The sequence below is a fragment of the Tauraco erythrolophus genome, chromosome 16, assembly GCF_009769465.1.
Source record: "Tauraco erythrolophus isolate bTauEry1 chromosome 16, bTauEry1.pri, whole genome shotgun sequence".
NCBI classification, from domain to species: Eukaryota; Metazoa; Chordata; class Aves; order Musophagiformes; family Musophagidae; genus Tauraco; species Tauraco erythrolophus.
In genome coordinates this window covers 3739626-3761029 of record NC_141480.1, presented here as the reverse complement: position 1 = coordinate 3761029, position 21404 = coordinate 3739626, and the positions used below count along the sequence as shown (strand labels likewise).

The window sequence follows — 21404 nt, the reverse complement described above, 5'->3', positions numbered from 1 at the left end:
CCTGGGATCAGAGGAGTAAACTAACAATTCTCTGTTCAGGGAGCACTTTGGAAAAGAAAGGCGGCAAGGAGTTTGTGGAAGCTGTCATTGAGCTTCGCAAAAAGAACGGGCCGTTGGACATAGCTGGAGGTGAGGTCCTGCGTTCGGAACCCTGCGAACAGAACCGGCGGGCCCGGCGTCGCTGTCGGCGGCGGTTCGTGCTGCATCAGCCCGCCGAGCTCCTCCCAGTACAGCACTGGGAGTCACGCTGTCTGCAGGCAGCTTTTGTGGGTCAGACGGTATTGGTGTTCTCCAAAGTTAAACACACACGTGTTGCATCTTAAGTAACCTTTACCAAAGCATCTGGGAAGTGGTGTAGTGATGCAATACTGGAAGTAAAACCAGTCTGTTCACAGGTACACACATACACCATCAGTGCTGATTATTAAGGGCACGGTTCAGAAAAGCAATTAATTAGATGCTTGTTTTTCAGAACAGTGAAGTCCCACTCTGTTAAACATCTGCTTTGCTGAAGTGCCGCTGACTTTCACTGAACTTAAGCACATGCTTAAAGTTAAGCATCTGCTTGGGTACTTTGTTTAATCAGTGCCAAAATCATCACTATAAAAGCTTACAACTTTTTGATGCCTAGTTATCAAAATTTATGTAATATCTGAGAAAAATCTACTATATGAGTAATAAAGTTTGGTAATGATGATATAATTTTACTCCATCTGTGAAATTGCTGATACACGTTGTTCATATAGAAGGCTGATTCGGCCATCTGTGTTTATGCTATAAAAATAAATATAGTGTGCACAGTTTTGTAAACGAATTCTGACTAAAGCTGAAGAGGAGATGTAAGGCTTCAGCTCTGACAGGAAAAATTACAACTGTTTACTTCTGGTGCTTAATAAGTTTTCTTTTTTCCTTGCTTTTTAAAATTTTTAATAAGTTTTTCTTGGAATCCTTGTTCTGCGAAAATACATAGAATCAATGACTCACTTTTTTTTTTTTTTGCTTACTTCTATGCAGTATTCCTTATCAGCCCAAAGCAAACTGCTCACAAATAGGTTGCAAGTTGGAGAGGAAAGATCTTTTTTCTTAGCCATCAGTGCATCCCGTAGATCTTGCCAGCCTTACCTAGTGGGGAGCTCTACGCTGCACGGGCAGAAACTGGCTGTTAGGGACTTGTTGGAGGACTCTAGAGAAGAATTGGTACACATCAATTCTCAATCATACAGATATCCAGTTTTCAGGTTTCTCATTTATATGGGTATCCCTTTAATCTACCCATAACCGGGATCCCTACCTGGAATATAATTGTGACTAGCACAGAACATGTCCATGGTTCTCTCTGTTTCTACAGCAAAAGCATAATTTACTTCCTCTTCCAGAGCACTTGCATTTGAAGTAATGGGCAACTGCTCTTGGTAATTAACAGTTGTCCTCAACAGAATCCTAATGAGTTAATTAATGACTACCCTAGAAAACACTCCCTGAGAAAAGCTAAAAATTGGTGATGCATATCAATATAGTATTTTATTCTTTCAGGATGAAGATCTTATCCACATTTCACATCTGACTAGAGATATGTCAGCTGCTTTTAATAGATTTTTCTTGGATTTATGATGTATTCTGAATCTGACAACATTTTAGTTGCACATATGACAAATTAGCATTGCCTAACACTGAGGCTCTTCAACGTGTTGGGAATCTACAAACCCATAGAACATAAATGCTTGTGTTTCCATTGTCCTTCAGAATGTGCTCTCTGATTAACCTCCAGTCAGAATGCCACACGACAAAGTCTATTTTCTCTTTCCTGCAGCAGCTACAGGATAGCATCCATATGTGATGATTGTGCTCCAAGAGTTATTTCTACTATACTTAAATAACAAAATGCCTCATAAACGTTCCAGTATGGACTAGAGGATTTCTGGCCTCTAAGCACCTTTACAAACCTGTTTGGTTTTTTGTTTGTTTTAATTATTGGTATTTTTATTATTGATTTGAAGACATAAGCTGCCATTTTATACCTACACTTTTGTGGCTGCGTATAATTATATCCCAAAGTGTGCGTGTTAGGGGGCTGAGTCTTTATGAAGGTTCAGTGTATGTTCTTGCGAGATTTTGACTTGCTGGTTTTCTTCCCTTAGCTTGTCATTAGGGTGTTTTTCTTCTCTCTTTTTTTTTTTTTTTGAATTAACGAACCAAAGTTACAAGTTTTCAGTTGCAACCACAGACCTGTGTGTTCAGAAATGGCAGTGATCCTCTTACCTTGTTTTCTGGCAGCCAGAGCACGGTCTGTTCTGTTGTTGCTCTGTGATGGGAAGTGGTGAACCCAGAATGTCTTCTCCTGCTGTGAGAAGGCCTCTTGCCTGGAGAATCCCTGGCTGTCAGTAGTTTGTAGGCAGGCATCTTCTTAGTGCCCACACATCCGTGGTGGTATCGTGGTGAAAATATACATTTAGCATGGTAAAAATTCTTCTCCATTTCTTTGTACATAAAGGCCTTGCCTGTTGGTATAGAAACAGCGTGAATCAAACATTGTGAATCTATAAATGCACGTTTTCCAACTGGCTGTCAAGAATGGATGAAAGAGATAAACTAAAACCAGCATTGTTAAGTGGTCTTGGATGACCCGTACACACAAAAAAAAGTAAGACCAGGCCCAAAGCTTTGAAATGCCTTCTTTACAGTTACTCAGAAACAAAGCTGGAAATAAAACAAAAATCTTAATTCACCTCTTTTCTAGCCTTCTTTACCAGTGTGCAGAGCACTGATAGCTCTGAACTGACCCAGTCTGGGTGGCAGCATGATCAGAAGCTACTGAACAAACTGTGTATTTAGCAAGAGTAGCTGACGGTCACACAAGTCATAACTCTGTGCAAGCATCTGATGCTCACCGTAGCTCTGCCGTAAACAGAACCAAAGTGAGATCATCCCCTCAATGGGTTTACATTCTAACAGATTACTTGCCTTTCTCCTTACACGTCACACAAGTTTGCACAATCCCCAAAATAAATGTGTTGCCTTTGATGTGAATTCTTGCTCTCTCTAAAATAAGCTCAATTATAGCTATGATTTATAAATTACCACAGCGTAGTGCAGCTGGAAATGGAAAATACAAAGTCGCTGTAATCATGTTGTTATGTTTTAAGGCTGTGTGATTTGTAATCTAAAACAGTCACAGGGGCTAAAGGAATGTCTGCTGATTGTTTGCTATTTTAATCACATATGTACTCTTTTAATCCTAAGGAGAGGAAAGCAATGATGTTTCACTTTTGGTTCTTGCTAGCTGTTGTCAGTGCCGGCCACGGATTGCCCGCGAAATTTGTGATCCACTGTAACAGCCCAGGTTGGGGCTCAGACAAATGCGAGGAGCTGCTGGAAAAGACGGTGAAGAACTGCTTGGCCCTGGCTGATGAAAAGAAGCTGAAATCAATTGCGTTTCCTTCAATTGGCAGTGGCAGGTAAGGCTGTTAGACCCAGCGTCCAACAGGTCAAGTTTTCGAAGTGCCATTTCGTATGTTCCAGTCCCTTCTCGTGTACGTAGCCCATTGCTACGATGCTGACTTTATTCTTGTTCATTTAGATCAGCTCCCTGAAGGAAATGTTTCTCCTAGGTTCATTCGAGCTGTGCATGGAGCCTGCAGTGTTCTCCTGAATCCTAGTTCAACTCTGGCAGGTCTAGTAGTGATCCCTGCAGAATCTTAAAGCATGCAAATAGGTTGAAGAGCATAAAATGAACTCTTTAAGAGGATATTAAAAGCCTTTCTTCAGACTATCAATTTGTCCATATAGATTTGGCATGTAGAGGAGAACGTGAAGCAAAGGGATGTGTTATACCCAGCTTTAGTGCATAATTAAACATTGAATACATGTCTTAGGATGGCCAGAAGACATGGCTTAGTGATCGTTTACGCAGCAAACTCAAAGTGCCTTGATTCTCAGGATTTGCGGAGTCGCTTCAAGCTTTCACCCCACATCATAAGCTCAGTTCCACACAGTTTACACCATGGGGCTCTTTCAGAAAAAAAAGAGGCCTTAAAAGCCTTTGCCAAGGTTTTTGAAAGCCAAAGTCTAGAGTTAAGGTCCTTTGGCTTTGTACAGGATGCTTAGTGCCTTTGAAAGTTGGATCATGTTCTTAAGGTCTAAATTTGGACTACACTTTTAATCTGAGGCTCTTGGGTTAGGCATGGGGAGGGAGATTTGGAACACTTGGCCCGTAAGGATGGCTCAGTATGAAGACCGAGGGCCAAATCTAGGCTGAATTACACAGTTGTGTATTTAACCCTGGACAAGTGCCCCTTTTGAATTTGCCATGAAAGAAGTTGGCTGATGCACAGCGAGAATATTCTTCCCATTGTGCTGTGTTGCAACACTAGATTAATCCCTGCATATTCTCTGGGTTAGGGCAGGAAGTGCTGTTTGAGCTTTGAGTGAATGAGAATAATGAAATAAAAGTTTCACTAGGATAATAAACTTAAGTGACTTGCATCAGACAAAGCTCCAAATAAGGTTGGTTTGCATGGGTGTTGTTTTAAGGACGTAACATGAGCAAACTTTGTGGAACGGTAGAGAAATACAGTGAAGGGACTGTGGAGTGACTATGGAATTGGTTATGTAGGTACCTAAAGTGAGACTATGTAAAGTATCTTCCCCAGAGCCCTTTCTTTTCTGGATAGCTCCCAGCAAAGAACCATTCCCAAGCCTTGTTGTGAAGTAGTTGATTGCTGTTGGACGGTGGTGAAACCCTGAATAATCATGAGATTCACATTCTGTTACGAAATCTGGTTACTGACAGACAAGATCTGTGGCTAAGTTCTCTCCTTGGCATGTACACGTCATTCTCACTTAAGCCAGTTGAAGTGGTGCTTTTAAAAGATGGAGAGGAATCAACAGGCCTTAAGAAATATATGAGGTTGTGTATTTTCCCTTTATTTCTCTTGATTAGAGATATTCAAGCATGAATTAATTTTGGAGAGAGCAAACTATATTCTGACAATACTCTACTTGTTTTTTATGAAGTTAGAAGTGTTAAAAAAAATAAAAGTAAAGCTTTTAAAGACAACAAATGCCAAAGACACCACATGTATGCAGCTGTTATAGTACAGACATCTGTCAAGCAGACATCACCCAATAAACCCACATAAACAGTTTCATTCTCTTTTATAGTTGAGGAATGGGATTACATGAGGGCAGTTCAAATAAATCATGGGGGGAAATAAAATAGCATACTCGTAGCATTCAGTGGGCCAGATGCTCAGCTACAGCGAACTTGTGGAAAGCACAAGCTGGGTGCTGTACAGAGGTAGCCTGGAGTTCAGTCTGGTAGGGCCAGCAGGAGAACAGGGAAAGGAGAGTGAGGGATTGAACATAAAATCATTTCGGAGTAGAGGTTTCATTCCGAGGCCCTCACTTTGATCTGCATTGACATCAGCTTGGCGAAAGTCTCAAACTGCATTTTCACAAGAATTTGACTCAGGCCAGTAGATCGACACAAGAGGCTTCTGTTTCTTGCAGCCCACACATGGCTATTGGGTCAGCACCTTTCTTCTGATTTTTCTGCTCTGTCTCTTTCCTTTTTTCTGGGAGAGTGGTCCTAAACAATTTACTTTAATGGGCTTCCCTTTGTGCATGCCTGCCTTTGACCAGGCTGCTCTTCGTTCATTTGCCCTGTTGTGACCACCTTGCTGGAACACTACTGAAGTGGAAGTTGGGTGACTTCAGAGTCCCCTGCGAGCAATTCAGAAGTGGTGTATACCCTGATTTTGATGCTGGCTTGCATGACAATTCTTGCTCAGGAGCAAATTTCTCCAAGATGTGTTCAATATAGGCCAGGATGCAGCATTCATAAGTAGCAAGTGATCAGATGTGAGGCATGCTGAGTCTGTGCCTTTTTCTCTGTGTAAGCTGACGGTAGGAAGTAGCTTCTATGTCAAAACTATGCTCTCAGTTGATTAACTTGTCACACAACTGATTGGCCCTGACCAGCTCATTTGGCTTTGGAAGAGTACAAGGTTTTTTCACAATGCTTTTTACTTTTTTTCCTTCTTCAATAAAAGAAAAAATTGGGCATTTTCAGAATACAAAAGAAACAGCATGAGCTATTTCATGTCATCTTTTTTGAAATATCATAAGCATTATCTTCAGGCAGCATGGATAATATCAGAGTACAGGCAGCACTACCACAGAATTGCTCTTGGAGTATATTTTATGGTAAGGTAATGTGCAGTAAGTGGGCCGTGACACAGGCGGTTGCCTTTCTCATTTTGTGTCTTGCAGTGTGTAATAAGAGGGAGAGTATAGCAGCGTTTTATTATCAGAGTTTGGTGCTTCAGTGATGTTGCACCTGTTAGTGCCAGAGGTGAATATGGCCCAGCTTCTTCGAATTGCTGAGGAAGCTGAGAAACTCAGCCCTCTCTGTAGTCTGTAAATGATTAGTAATATTAATAGTACACACTTTTTAACAGGGAGTGTGGACCATCATATGTCTGTAAGTGCATGTCAGGCAACCAGGTGATGTTCAATGGGCTCTTTCAAATTCTGTTGGAGTCCCACTTGTAACAGAGTGATCATGTCCCATCACCTTCAGAATGATGACTGCAATGCACTTCACTGCGGCTTGGGGAGCGCTTTGGAGACTTTGACTAGGGCAAAACCACAGTCTGGGTGGGTAGCAGTGCTTCATGAGGAGTCGTAGAATCACAGAATGGTTTGAGTTGGAAGGGACCTCAGAGATCATCTAATTCCAACCCCCTGCCATGGGCAGGGACACCTTCCACTACACCAGGTTGCTCAAAGCCTGATCCAACCTGGCCTTGAACGCTTCCAGGCATGGGGCAGCCACAACTTCTCAGGGCAACGTGTTCCAGCGCCTCACCACCCTCAGATGGAAGAATTTCTTCCTTAGATCTAATGTAAATCTGCCCTCTTTCAGTATAAAGCCATTGCCGCTTGTCCTATCACTACATGCCTTTGTAAAAAGTCCCTTTCCAACTTTCTTGTAGCCTCTTTAGGTACTAGAAGACTGCTGGAAGGTCTTCCCAGAGCTTTCTCCAGGCTGAACAACTCCAACTCTGTCAGCCAGTCTTCATAGGAGAGGTGCCTCAGCCCTCAGATCATCGCAGTAATACTGCAGCAGTGCTTAGGCCACATCGAAGCAGTTACCAGGTGTAATTTCAGGAGTTTGCCATGACCTGTAAAACTCACAGTTCAGGTCGTGGCTTTGTTCAGCCCATTCTACTTGTGTTTGACCTGTTTTAAGATTAGGTGAAACATTTTAGACACGGGCTGCTAGATAAAAATGTGAAAAAGCTTCTGAGAAGGGTTCCCAGATTAAGCACTGAGCTTCTAAATTCAGTCACGCACAGTTTTATCATCTGAGAGAGCAGTGAGGTTTGTTCTGTTTGTGGCTTCTGAGAAGGAGGCAGGAGCCTCTTCTGTAGGCATTACTAGAGGAGTAGAAAAGCTTCTGGTTTTTAGATCTCTCCTGTTGATACCAAGCAGATGTCTTTCAAGATCTTTTTCTTAGGACTGTACTTGCATTGAATCAGCCTGTGACTACAAAGGAGGTAAGAAGTGTTGGAAGTGTTGCTGTGGTTGGCTTAGAAAAGCCATCAAGTCCCTTAAGTGTGTCCTCAGACCTGACACAGCTACTCGGGCTTCCCAAGCCCAGTGAAGTTGGACTGACTGTTCCTGGACAAGACTGACTGTTCCTGTGAGCCAGGAGAGCAGATGTACTCACCTTGGCTCAGCCTGCTGCGTTTTTTTCTGCTGCATTTGAAATGGTCAGGGTCTTGCCAGTGGTGTTTCTCACTACAGAACTACTGGAGCTCATTCTTCCTTTCTTTTCAGTCTGCAGCAAGGCTGTACAAGTAACTTTTAAAATTTTGTGCTGTATTATTAACCATTACTAGTGGTAAAACTATTTTGTACTTTGTGTCTTTTCATGCTTCATTTTCTGTATCAAGTTCTCAAGCCCTTTGTATTTTTCTTTAATGATTGGTTTGCTTTCAGGATGAGTTTGACTCTGCAACTCTGAACGTATATGCTGCTATCCTGAACACTTCAGGCTGACTGGCTGTTGGTTTACTTGTCTGCTAAATGAGAATAATTGACCCATCAGATATTGTAAGGTTCAACCTGTTAGTGTGTGTGGGCTCTGTATTCATATTTTGGGAATGCAGTTCTTCTGTTGAAACGTTTTTAAGTCTTGCCTAAACAAACAAGTTTGTAGCTTGTAATTCAGACTGCAAACACTGGCTTTGTAGCTTTATTTACCGTGCTGGGGTAGAGAAAGGAGTGAGCATTCCCTGCAAGGTTGTACCATCAAGAGCTTGTTCAACAACTCTTCATTTTCTTTCTTTTTTTGTCTCTCCTTCTAGAAACGGCTTCCCAAAGCAAACGGCTGCTCAGCTCATCCTGAAAGCCATCTCCAGCTATTTTGTGTCAACAATGTCCTCTTCGATCAAGACGGTGTACTTCGTGCTCTTTGACAGTGAGAGTATAGGGATATACGTGCAGGAAATGGCCAAACTAGATGCCAACTAAGCCTAGAAAGCTACAGTACCAGCCCCCTCTCCTGCCCATCGGCCTCCCCGAATACTTAACTCATTGTGAAGCAGAGCATCCCTTATTTTAAATTTTGCTCATCTAGGGGAATAAAGGTGGGGTTTTTGTTGTTTTTGTTTTGTTTTGAGTTTTTTGTTTGTTTTTACTTTCTAAAATGTTTTATGTTGGCACTGATAGTTGGCATTACTGCTGTTAATGCACTGTATACCAGGCATCGTCTGAACTTAGTGTAATCTAGGAGATTTTATAGTTTTATTTTAATGAAGTATGAATTGAAGCAGAAAGCTGTTAGGAGTATGTAGTCTTTTACTTGTGAAAGAAACAGACCGACCCTATTTTGTAACTGTGTTGTGGTGCTTTATCAATACATCGAGTGGCGTTCCTTTCATTTTTTAAAAGAACAGATGCTATAAACCTAATTTGTGTTTGTTGTCTTAATGATAAATCTGGAAGAAAAAAATACAAAAACCCTGTTGTCCTTAATTATATTTACAATTTTGAAATTGTGTGAATTGATTTAGTAAAATGTTTGAACTGTTGCTGTTGGTGTACTTGGATTAATTTTTCTCTTAAGCCTTCATTTTCTAAATTCTGAGAAGTTAGCTGTGAGAGAGATGATAAGACACCAGACCTGAGCCAGTGGCCTGGAGACATGTTTGGAGGTGCTGAGCCTCTTACCTGTGCTGGCTGGATGTGCGTGCACCCAGTGACACTCAGTCAGCTCTTTTTCCACTGAGAGTTCAGACTTTCCAGTTGGTGCTTCAGATTTTCCTGTTCAGAGTCTGACTTAATTGGCTGTTTATTTTAGGAGGTTGAAGCCTTTTAGATCAAGCAAGGCCTAGGATTTTTTGAACTAGTTCCAGTCATTGAACATTGGCCTGTTTGAAGCCATTTTGTGTTTTTTCCAAATATTTATGAGCCTGGTTTGTATTGGTTGCTATATCCTTTGCACAGCTGAAATCCATCCCAACATAAACCTTTACGGAAGCCACTTGGTTTTGTACTCTGAGCAAAGAAGAGGTTACATGTTCAAAAGCTCTTGCATATGAATGCTTGCTCTGGAGAGGAAGCTCTTCCTTTGAAGTCTTCAGCCTCCTTTCTAGATAGCAGGCATACGTTTTCCATCTCTGTTGAAAACTTGGTTTGCTGAGGAAAGCAAGGATCCAGAGCAATGAGCGGCCCAAGTCTGACTTACTTTTCAGTAAGCTCAGGAATACCAAATTCTAAAAATGTATAAGTTCAGCTCCTGCAAGAGTTTAGTCTCTTGTGTAGAAGTCCAGATACTTGCAGCTTTCAAGTGGACTGCTGAGGAGGAACAGCAGCCACAGAAGATAAAATTTTAAAACCAGCAGCATTATTCTAAACACATACACAAAGTAAAAAGCAAGAAAGAGTAGATTAGTTTTGTGCCTCAAATAGATAAGGTGTTTGACCATACTGTGGGCTCAAACTTAGCATTTTCAAATGGCCAAATGTATCTGATTCCGTTCTTCCAAGGCAGCGGTTCAAGTGGCCAGAAATGAATGACATTTCATTGTAAGTGTGTGTTACTGCAGTAGCATTTGTTCTTCATTAACCTGAAACTGCACTTTCTGCCAGTTTCACTAGGTGTCACTAAAAGGACTGAAAAACAGGAAAAAGCATTATCGGGTACCTGAGGAAACCCGTGGTATGAGAAGGGCCCTGATTTTTTCAGGACAGATGAGGATTTTTAACACAGAAGGAATGTGCATCTCAAAATGAGTGTATGGATTACAGCCTCTTGGTCCCTCTCTACACTGTACAATTTACTATACTGTATCAACGCTACAATTTTGAGACTTGCAAAAAGTGAATGTCAGCAACAGAAAAAAATGTGTTTGTCCACAAGTATTTTCAAAGTGGTTAGAAGTACAGCCTCTAATAGCATTTAATAAATCTTTTACAGTTATACCATGCTGGGATGGCCAACTTTGGCCTTTCAACTAGAAAATCCCAGAGCAAACTGTGCTGTAATTCAAATCACAAACTTACTTCTTCTGGCCTCACATCTCATCTGCTTATTCAGCTGCTGGCTCCATAAGCAGCTCTGTTGATTTCCTTGGGATGGCTTGTGATGTGCCAGTTGCTTCCTTCAGATCCAGGTCCTTTTGCAAAAAAAAAAAAAAGGGCCATGAACAGCTCCCAGCTGGTGAGATTCTGAGCTCTCAGCAGCATGTCCCAGTGTGACCAAAAACAGTTACCAAGGACTTTTTGCATTGCCTTGAACAAGGAAAATGCTCTGCTTCCTAGTGAGCTTCCAGAAAGTCTGTTTGGATTCTAACTGATAACTTTGGGCCATGTTTTGCTCCTATGTAAAAATCACTTGCAGTGCTGAAGCTGGTTTCCACAGGCTGCATCGCTGTGTTCTCCTCCTTACAAACACCAGAGCAGCCTCTTCTTTCCCAGCCTTCACTGGAAAGCCCATAAACCCTCCGTGTGCCCAGTGAATACCATGGTCCAATGGCTTTGGCCCAGCCTGTTCCACAAGTGGCCTTGAACCACTGCACAGCTGGTCCCCACTGCACTTGTAGGGATGTGAGTCTGCCTGGAGGAGGAGTGAGCCCATCTCTAACACGGCGCTGCCTCTCCATCAGCCTTCACTCACATTTCCCACAGCCTGAAGAATGCTCCCTGGTCCTGAAATCCAGCAGGATCTGTCAAGAAAGCCAGAGACCCCAGAATAAGCTTGAACTCAGCCACTTGGGGCAGCCCGAGTAGGTTATGGTACATATTCAAAAACCTAAAAAGTAAAGTATCAGGTTACAGCCTGACAGGAAAAACAGGAGAAGAAATTCCTGCTAACACATGCGCTGCAGCCAGAACATTACTTTGGGAATCTCCCTGGCATTTTGCTTGTTATAGCTAAATGCACAAGCTCCATTTGCAAAAAAAAATAAATTAATCACACTTTGGGAAGGCCACATATGACAAAATCTCAGTGAATGCTTTGGCAGCTTGTTCTCTTATTGAAAAGTCCATTATGGATCTTACCTGAAAACTGGTTAAAATAGACATTCTCCCTTTAAATGTTTCGATAATTTCAAAGGTTAAAAGCATTTTGTAGCCACTAACGTTTTCAGTTCGTTGTTTCAGATGCTGCTCTCCACTACTTTTCTGCTTCGACTGACTTCTGCCACAGTAGAAAATTCACTGTAATACTGTCCTCAGGGTGCACCAAACCACCTAACTTCACAAGTTCCCTCTAGTTTTACAGCTTGTCATCCTCCCAAAGCCTTCCTCGTTCGGAGTTGTCAGCCTGTGGGATTCGTTGAGCTGGCACAGTCATCCCACCCCATTCGTGGTCAGGGCACCAGGCTGGGTTAGAGCTGCCAGTAGCTGTTGATGAAGTGTTGCTGTGCCCCGGAGAGAACGTAAGCAAAAATGCAAGTTTGGGGTCATTTTTTTGCCTTGAAGAGGACGAATTCATAGCCACACTGGAGCTCATCCACCTCTTTGAATCTTTGTTTCCTGAAGCCCATTTTTTTTTGAGTCCTGAAAAATGGGAGCAATAAATGACAATGTTTGTATAACCTTTACTGCGGATGTCTCTTCTGGATGATCAGTGCACTGCTGGACAGGTTAGACTTTCAGTCTCATGTTACATTCTGCTGAAGTCAGCCCTCCATGCTTCACAATTCATTTCAGATTCGGTAGCAAACCTTCCAGCATTTCCTCCAGCTCCATTCTGGATGTCAGCTTTCTGGAAGTTTGGATTTAGCGTTTTGGCAAATTCAGAGGTACATCACCCTGCAACGGTGATTGAGGCATCAGTAGAAGTAAAGTGGCCCAGCAAGGACCAGCCCTGATGGGAAGTATGGAAATATCATTAAGATTTTGCCCATTCTGATCCCTCTGTGCAGCCCAGGGACCCCCGTGCCCCCCACTTGCAGGCAAGTGACAGGATTGCTCTACAGCCCTTGCATTTGGCTCCAAGGTCTTTGGTCTTCCACTGTGCATTTTATCATCAGCATTTAAACTTCTAGGATAATTACAAACAAGTAATTGTTCTAATTGTTTAAGACTAATAAATTACGGGTTTATTTTTAAAAATAATTTTCGATTAATGAACCACCTGGAAGCTGACCTCTACTGCAGCAGCTGCCTGTGTACCAACTACGGTCCCTCCCCACTAGCGTACTTCTCCATTGCCCTGTGGGCCGTGCTGGTTGTCAGCAGGTACTGGGTTCAGACCATCGCTTCCAGCTAAAGAGTCCCAAGAGCCTCGCTGGCTGCCCCACACCCCAGCCCCGAGGTGTCCATCCTTCCACCTTGCTGTTACAACTGTGCTCCGAAACCCCTCCCCGGGGTAAAGCAAACTGCTGGAAAGGTTACACAGGAAAAGATCTCATTTTCTGGCCATTAGGACCCATCAATATTTTACAGCACTTTACAAAGAGAGGTCTGACATCTCATGAGAATGGTGGGCTTCCTCGTAATGCTCCATTTAGCTGGTTATTTCCAGATTATGTTGGATTTCCATTTGCTACATGTACATTTTCAAAGAATCGCCTGCAGCTAGCGCTTTTAACTGGCATTACAACTCAAACATCAGCTACAAGACACACAGGATGTTACTTCCCAAGCTCATGCTGAGTTGCTCCTGCACTGTTTTTCCTCAGGTATTGATCATTCTTCCCACAGATTAGATTAATTAGCACTCTGATCATCTATTGAACAGTATCTCTTCTCCGCATAGGCCCTCTCTTAACCATCACATTGCAGAAATACAACGTGCAGCACGGTAACAAATGCACTGATGGGACAGGGTCAGAACATCTGTTTTCCAGAGATTTGTCAGGAACAAATGCTTCCATGTACAAGATTTCATAATTCCGAAATGTCATTCAAGGGCTCATTAGGAGCAGCATCAATATAACTGTAAGCATAATATGAAAGCACAGAAAGATAGGTATTAATAGCTGGATAGGAGAGCTTGTAATCTTTCAGCCTTCAAACATACTAAGGAAGAGTCAAACATGTTTGTACAAGTGGGAGGAAGACGAATTGGACTCATTAGGTGTAAGCAAAGCACTTTTAGAAATGTTTTTTTTAGTAAAAAGGGGAATCAAGAACCTTTCCATTTGTAAACTTTCCAAAAACAGAGTACACACATCCAATAATCTAAGAGATTAAGAATTCAGAAAAAGTACCCCCAAAAAGGAAGATAACACAACACAGACAAAACATAGGTACCATACGCAGGCTGAAACAGTGTTGGCCAAACAGGAGAAAGTTTGCAGAAAAACAGGGCTCTGGTTTTCCAGTATCCATTAACACAAGGTTTGTGAGCTCCCTTCCCCTTGAGCCTCGCTAAAATTGAAAAACAGCCTTGACAGGAGCTGCAGGTGCCTGGGTGCTTGAAGATCAGGTCCATAGCCTGTGGTAACTAGTCACATACTCTGCTCTCCCATGGTTTTCCAGAGGACAGTAATACCTAAAAAGTTGTACCAGCAACTCAGAGGAAGCAGCATAATTGATAGGCCTGAAGAGTGCAGGTAAGTAGAAGGATTGTATTTATATCCCTGGTGTGAAACCCAGTGGGAACCGGGCTATTGCACACTGGCTAAAGTGCTTGAAAATTGCCACCGATTCCTTTCTGTGTTGAGTTCTTCAGAGATTTAGTTCATTCCTCCATAGAATCCTACTTAATGCCTCCACAACTCATGTTTAACCATTATCACTAGCAACCCACTCATAAATGCTTCTTCCTTGTCAGATTCCACGAACAGGAATCACGGGGAGATGATGCTGCTGTTTCCTAATACAAAGGAAGGACCGACAACGTTTCACAGCATAGCCCATGAAATCCCAACTCTTCCACACTTTTTCCACCAGCCTGGTTAACAGAAGAAATTTGATATTTTTGTACCTTGAAATGACTAGCCTTCTCAGGCTTAGGAGAATAAATTAAAGTTGAGCCAAAGTATGCCTCAGCTGCAGCGATGGGCAGATTGATTTGCTTTCCATCTGGGAGATTAAATTCCACTGCCAAAAAAATGGCACCAGCATAATTAGCTGTCAGTCAAGTTGCAAAGAGACAGACTATGTGGGATAATTGAAAGCCCTGCAGCTTCTCATTACATACTACAGTAGCCCTATTTGCAAATTTCCACCTTGAGGAGGTTCTCCGAACATGGTCAGGATTGTACTTCTTCCTCCTGGCACATTCTTCTGAAGTGAAACAGGAGTATTGTGCAGGGATGGATTAGTTTTAAGTAACTTTCGCTTACCCTGAGTTGGTTATAATATATTTGTCAACAGCCCCTGACAGCTTCACTAGCCTTTAATTGCAAGCAAATTCAAAAGGCTAAAAGGAAATGGTAGGTCTCCAACTCTGGTTATGCCCAGGAGACACCTTTACAGGCATAAAAATCACCCCTCTCCTTTTTACTTGCTTCTCTCTCCGTGCACTATTCCTCCCTCATGAATTCTCTTATTCAGCAAATTGTAATTCATAATGAACCTATCAGTATGCGATATTACACACATGTACGTTCCATAAAATAATCAACTCTTTCCTCTCCCATTTCATGAGGCTTGAGCACGCTTCAGCAATTGCTGAGCGTACAGGAAAGTTTAGGAGAGAAAAGTAGCTCTGATGATGGGCCCAAGCCTTGCTGAAGGCTGTGAGGTCATCTTAGCAACGGGGCAAGAGGCTAAAAGGGCCCTAAGAGTAAAATACATCACAGCTTTCATCCTAAAATCATAGGGAATACGTAAAGCAGATTTTTCTTCTATTACAGGAACCAGCACTGACTGCAGTCTTCTTTTAGGGTGAGATGTACTTTCTGTTCTCTTCCCCACTAACTTCCATACACATCGATAAAATAAAGAGAATTGGGTCCATCGCACACACCAATTCCCCAGGTTTTAACAAGAAAAAACTACTGCCAGCTGTGGCTGAACACCTCGGCCATCCTTCACCCCCCAGGGAAGGAGACAACTGTGCCACTTGCCTCAGAGCCGGGCGTTACTTGATCACCTCTGCACTAATTGGGCTGTTATGTCTCCGGTGGGAGGGGACAGGAGATTTTGTGGGCTTCCCCCGCTTTGGGCAGCTTCATAGTTCTCCAAACCAGAAAAGTTACTGCTTCCCACAGAAGAGGGAGCCAGTGTCACACCTCCCACATGGCTCGAAACCTCTGAGCTAATAAAGCCCAGCCTAATACACTAATAACTCTTCTTAAACCAGAGCTTTCATTATAAAGTGTAATTTATGTTCACCTTTAAGAGCACCGCAAACCTGAGCCCTCTTATAGGCACAGATTTGCCTCTTGCCTCCCTGCAGCACTTCCTCGAAGCTGGGAGCGTTTCCAGACCTGAAGGGACTCACTGGTGTGAACTGGGAGCCAAACTGGAAACAGAACAGGTGGTTCATAAATGACTAAGGCTGCAGTAACTAGCTTGCTGCTGCGATGTGGTAGAAGACTGGCTTGGCACAACAGAGCAAGACAGAAACAGCAGAAAGTGGTGTGAAACTATTCCTGATTATTCAGGCTCCATCAGAAATATAAACACATCAATCTACTCCCATGTCTAAAGGGAGCGAGTCAGGATTTAGTACACAGCCAGGTCTCACGCTGGCTTGTCCTCATGTACGTTAGGAAAGGGAAAATTGCCCCTCTTGTCTGTGCACAATGCCCCTTTATGATTTATTAGACAGTCCTCCTTTTTTGCCTCAATTACTCACTTCAAAAGGGGGTGGAAATGGGACATTCCTAGCCCTAATACTAAATGCATGTAGTCAATAAAAGAGAAAAAACGCTGAAAAATGTTTAAAGGGAGGGTGCTTAAGTTATTGCAGCCCTTGGGAGCATTAATGTATGTGCCAACAAGTTACTGTATGTGGCTTTAACATGCTTATTTATTCTGCTGTGCAATAAAACTCTGTCTTAAATAGTGCCAAAACCTGTTTGCCATGGCAACCCCTCATCACACATGTGTTCCAGTAGTACTTACAAGCACCTTCTTAAAGAGAAATACACAGCAGGATGAATGGCTTGTGACCTTCGGGGCATTTTACAAAGTTTTAAGCACCCAAGTAAATATTACTTTGGACTGAAATATTTCTTCCAGGTATTGTTTTTTTCTTTTTTAGTAACTCTGTAAGCAGTGAAGCAAAGCCTGTTCCTTGCTCACTTCTCTCCAAGTGGAGCTCTAATGACTTGGACAAAGCACAGAGCCTGGTTTTTACCTGGCAGGTCTCAGGTGTTGCCAGTTGGCTGGGGAAGCATGGTAGGAATCAGCTGGTCTTCTATAGTTTCAAGTGCACTGCAGCTGTTCCTGGGGTAATTAGTCATCCTTTGTACTGGCACAAGAAAATAGGTGCTTTCCCTCCTCCCATCCACACTAAATGTTTGCTCAGTCTAGCCACTGGCCTTTAAATCCAAGCGTGCACGTGTGCATGATAAAGCCACATAATGCTCATGTTACACTTACCGGTTCGGCAAGTGCCCAGCCCAGAAAAGGGTTTGATTCTCTGTTCTTTTTCCACTGCTTGGTTTACTGCTGTGTCTTAAGAAGCTGGAGAGAGAAGCTCATTTCCCACAGCATGTGGAGATGCATCCATGAATCCTAGCAGCAAATTATACAAAGTGGAGTAGGTACGAGTTAGCCTGCTAAACTATCCTCCAGCTACAGGGCTCTGCAGTGTAGGAAACCAGGTTCCTCGGAATGCTCCCCTCTTAGCTGTCCAACCATGGCATCTCAGCCAGACACAGCGGTAAATGGAGGACCAGTTCCACAACCTTTCCAGATACCAATTCCCAGTGGCTGAACAAGCAAAGCCTGATTGATAGTGGCCATCTTTATCATCATTGGCTGTTTGTTCTGCCAGTGCATCTGTTGTGGACAAGCAGCAGAAGAAACAGCAGGGCAGGTTCTGCCTGAGTAGAACTGCCAGGAGATAACTCCATCTGCCCTTCTCACCTACTGTCTTTTCTGGGGCTCACATTCCTTCCCTTCCCTTTTCATTTCAAGGTGTTATTACGTATTTCCCAAACTCCTTGCAGGTCTGTACACGAGGCTACTGCCCCTTTACTCCCTGGGTTTGGAGAGGGCAGGCCTGCAGCCCAGCAGCCCAGCACAAGCTCCGGTGGCTGAGGCCATCAGATATTGCTGGAGAAGCCCCTCAAGCAGCTGCTCACCATCAGCAGCAAGGACTGCTCACATCAGCACAGCCTGCAAAGCCCTCTCAGCTCCTCCCAGGAGATCCCCACCATCACTGCCTAAGTGGGAGTCTATGCTTGGGACATGCCCACCCCACTGAACTCTAGTAATAAGATCGTTGGGGGGAAATTAGGGGTATTTTAGTTCTCTGGCATCATATAATGAATGTTCACAAAAAAAGTTCAGTTTAATCCTTACAGAAAGGAATCTCTGAATGTTGTCAGCCTCTCCTGGGCCATGTGCTTTCCCAAGAGCTGGGAAGCTCCCCTCCATCATCCTTGTCCCAGGCCCTGCTGCAGACTGCAGTGGGAGGGAGAGGGCTGGTCCCAGCATGGCATAGGGAACATTACCAGAATGGTTGTAGAGACATTCCTTCTTGTAGCCAGGTCCAGGGAAAAGATCTCTCCAGCACCCAGGGAGAAATCCTAGAAAGCACCAAAAAACAGTTGTTTTAAAAATAAATGTATGTACATAAAGCAAGAAAAGAAAACAGCGTATTCTTAATGCTCCATTATTAACGGTGCTCAGTAAGGGATTTTCTGCTTTGCTGGAGCATGTAAAAGGCTTAAATAAGAATCCCTATCAGAATATAACTTTGTAATTATGCAGATAACGTTTTGTTCTTGTAATGGCAACATAAATGCTCACAAACTGCATTGGTTACACATTTCTATAAATAACAGAGACATCTCCCAGCTTTCACTTCAGTAAAGACCACGAGCGTGTCACCTTGACAAGCTACTAAGCATTTAAGACCCCAGGCATTTAATAGTTTTGTCCTGTTGTTTTTAGTAAGGCCTTCAGCTACTGGTTCCTGGCACAATTCCTGAAGCAGTTGTGCCAGGGATGAATGCTGATTTCCTAGCCTCGTGCTATCAGTTAACCATTTCAGCACTAGCTCAGGTGCATCCTTTTGATGTTCAGTGAACCCATAGAAAGAGCTATTCCGGGAACTGTTTTCAAACACTTCAGTTTTGCTCTCTCTCTCCCAAAACAATACCACCACTCCTAGATAAAAAAAAAGCAGATGAAATATCCTGCTCAATTTTTTTTTTTTTCCTCAGTGACTGATGTTTGTGATCTCAGTGATCAACATGGAATACAGACACAGCACTTTCTTGTCTGCAAATGGAAGTGACAGGACATAACTCCCAATTTCCAAATGTACAGAAATAAAACACAACAGCTCTGCACAGTAAACGATTCCTTCTGGTAAACTGCGACCTGCTTCTGTGCTATTGCAGCAAATGTGTTTTACTACTCTGGTAGTGGGATCGATCCCTTCCACAGAAACTGTTGTAAACAGATACATTCCTTGCTGGAGAGCTGATTTTTTTTTTTTTTTTATCAACTCCGTGTGAGTTAAAATTTGTGCTGAAATGTCCTATTATGAACACTTCTGTCATGTCTTACAGCTTCCCAAATCCCAACTGGAAAACAGCTTGATATTATACTGGTGTCATCAGTTTAGAAGAACATATAAAGTTAAGTTTATTGAGCTGCAGTTTTGCAGTGCATTTGCAAAATTCAGAAAATATGTTAATGTGTTATTTCTCCTAAAAGCAGACACTGAAAACACACACTGTGCATGTGTTTATGATTATTTCTGCGCATTACTGTGTCCAAATAACTGTTAGAAAAATTTCCAAGCTCGTGTGTATATGTTCAGTTTTATTCAAATTCCCATAAATGCACAAAAAAAATCTCTGCTGCCCAGAGACGTTTGAAAACATACTTTTAACTGGAATCAAATATCATGAGTGATACCTATTACTGCATCCTGCTCGCCTTTTCCATTATAACTTTAAGGCATCACAATATTTTGTGTCCTTGCATAGTGCTGGAGACATGAAAACTCTCCAGGCTGATTAGCACCTTAAAATTTCTCACACTAAAGCACCTAATCCATCGGGAAGGACTGTTAGGTCTCAGCTGATCATTCATTTGTCTCATTGAAACCCTATGACTCCATTTTAAGAGCTTTTTTATAGACTCGTATAAAGGAGAAAGTGAACTTTTTAACATGTTTGCACTCCACTAAGTCAATACACATAAAAAGAAGTACAACTGGGGTTCCTACATGGATATACGGCCCAGAAGTGCTAAGCTGGTAAAGAGATACAGCTACTAGTTAGGCAAGAGATGAACTTTTTGATTTCCTGTTCTTCACTTTGCTAACTTCTTCCTAGAAGCAAGGGGCATCCAGGAACGTGACAGCAGGATGAGCCAGATCACAGACCCTCCACGCAGATGTTTTACCCATTAGATACCTATATGCATTTTTTTTCCCCAAATTATTCTCTTGGAATAGTCCATCTTACTCTGGTTATTGTTCTGGTGCTGCTTGTATGTCCAAAACCAACAGCATTTAGGAGGAATCTCACAGCTCAGTCATCACTGTTTCTATAAGATCTTCTTGTTCAATACAATAAAAATCACAAGTCACCTCTATCCCACCAAGTTTATATTGGAATACTTTGCCCAGTTACCTGGTAGGATGGTCAGAGAGCAGGGGTGAGGCATAAGGGTGTATTTCTCTTGTGTGCACTTGGCCATCCTGCCACCTACATATCTAGTAGTTACACAGTTTGTAAAGCATGGTGGAGAGTTTGACCATCCCACCTACTGTGTGTTACAGTACATCTTCTCCCCACATCTCTGGTACTTGTTCAAATCCTTCTCACATCAATACAAAGAGCCAAGTAATGTGAGAGATTAAAATCAAGTTCTCTCCATTGGTGGTGTTGAAGGCACTTGGCCCCCTTCTCTGATGCCTGTGAGACAGTAAGAGACACTTAGAGGAAGACAAAGAACCTCAGCAGCTGCAAGATACAGCCAACAAAAGGAACATGGTTTTAAATAGAAACCACCAGTACCAATACAGCTGTCAACTGCACTTTGCCCAAAAAGTGAATTTTTATTAAGCTCTGTAAAAGCTTCTAAAACTGAAACTTTAAAAGCATTTTTCTGTTTAAAATGAAAGTTTAAAACGGCAGAGCTTTATTGAAAGCTAATGTTAAAGCAAGAGTTTTGCCAAGAGAATGACCGAGATGAATACTGTTATTAATTATCATTTAAATATCTACATCTTCAACAGTCTTTCAAAAACCATCTGAAGTAGTACAATCAGGATCCCCCAGCCAGATGGTTATTGAAATAGCATCGGCCAGTCCTTCCCACAGACAATTATCTCCTTCATAGCCTGGAACTTCTAAAACGTCCACATCACTGACAAAGTTTAAGAAAAAAGGTTTAACCCAAAGTTAATGGCGTTGGTATAGTACCATCGATTGCTCCGTTTGCAGGAACCTGAGTGGCATTTGGAAAGTAATGAAAGAAATACAGAAGAGCCCAAAGGACAGCCTGAGGCCATTATCTCAGCCCACATAAGCCAATGCAGCTCTTCAGACCTAAAGACAGTGAAGGACATTTTGCTTCCCAAAACTCCAGGCCTGTGCGATGCAGCCAGGAAGTGGGGACTGAGGGGAGGTGACAGCACAGTCAAGTGGTGGATTTGTTAAGAACCATAAATTGGGCAGAACAGGCAAAGAGGCAGTCTCAGGACTTTAGACATCCTTCACAACGGTTAATCCTACATCCCTGTGAGTAGTTCTTATCAGGCACTGGAACCACAGTATCTCATCCACAAGCCAGTG

The 21404-nt window shown here is 42.5% G+C and overlaps 1 protein-coding gene across 7 annotated transcripts in view; it reads left to right on the top strand.

The window, feature by feature from the left end:
• The window catches only part of MACROH2A1 (macroH2A.1 histone), a 47761-nt gene extending 38735 nt beyond the window's left edge, over positions 1–9026 (top strand). For all 7 annotated transcript variants that reach the window (XM_086621621.1, XM_086621618.1, XM_086621620.1 and 4 more), the window contains 3 exons: positions 40–129; positions 3281–3455; positions 8373–9026. In XM_086621621.1, the coding sequence (XP_086477747.1) occupies positions 40–129; positions 3281–3455; positions 8373–8538 (431 nt within the window). In that variant the 3' untranslated portion in view covers positions 8539–9026. The remainder of the gene's footprint in view (positions 1–39; positions 130–3280; positions 3456–8372) is intronic.
• Positions 9027–21404: the final 12378 nt, after the last annotated feature.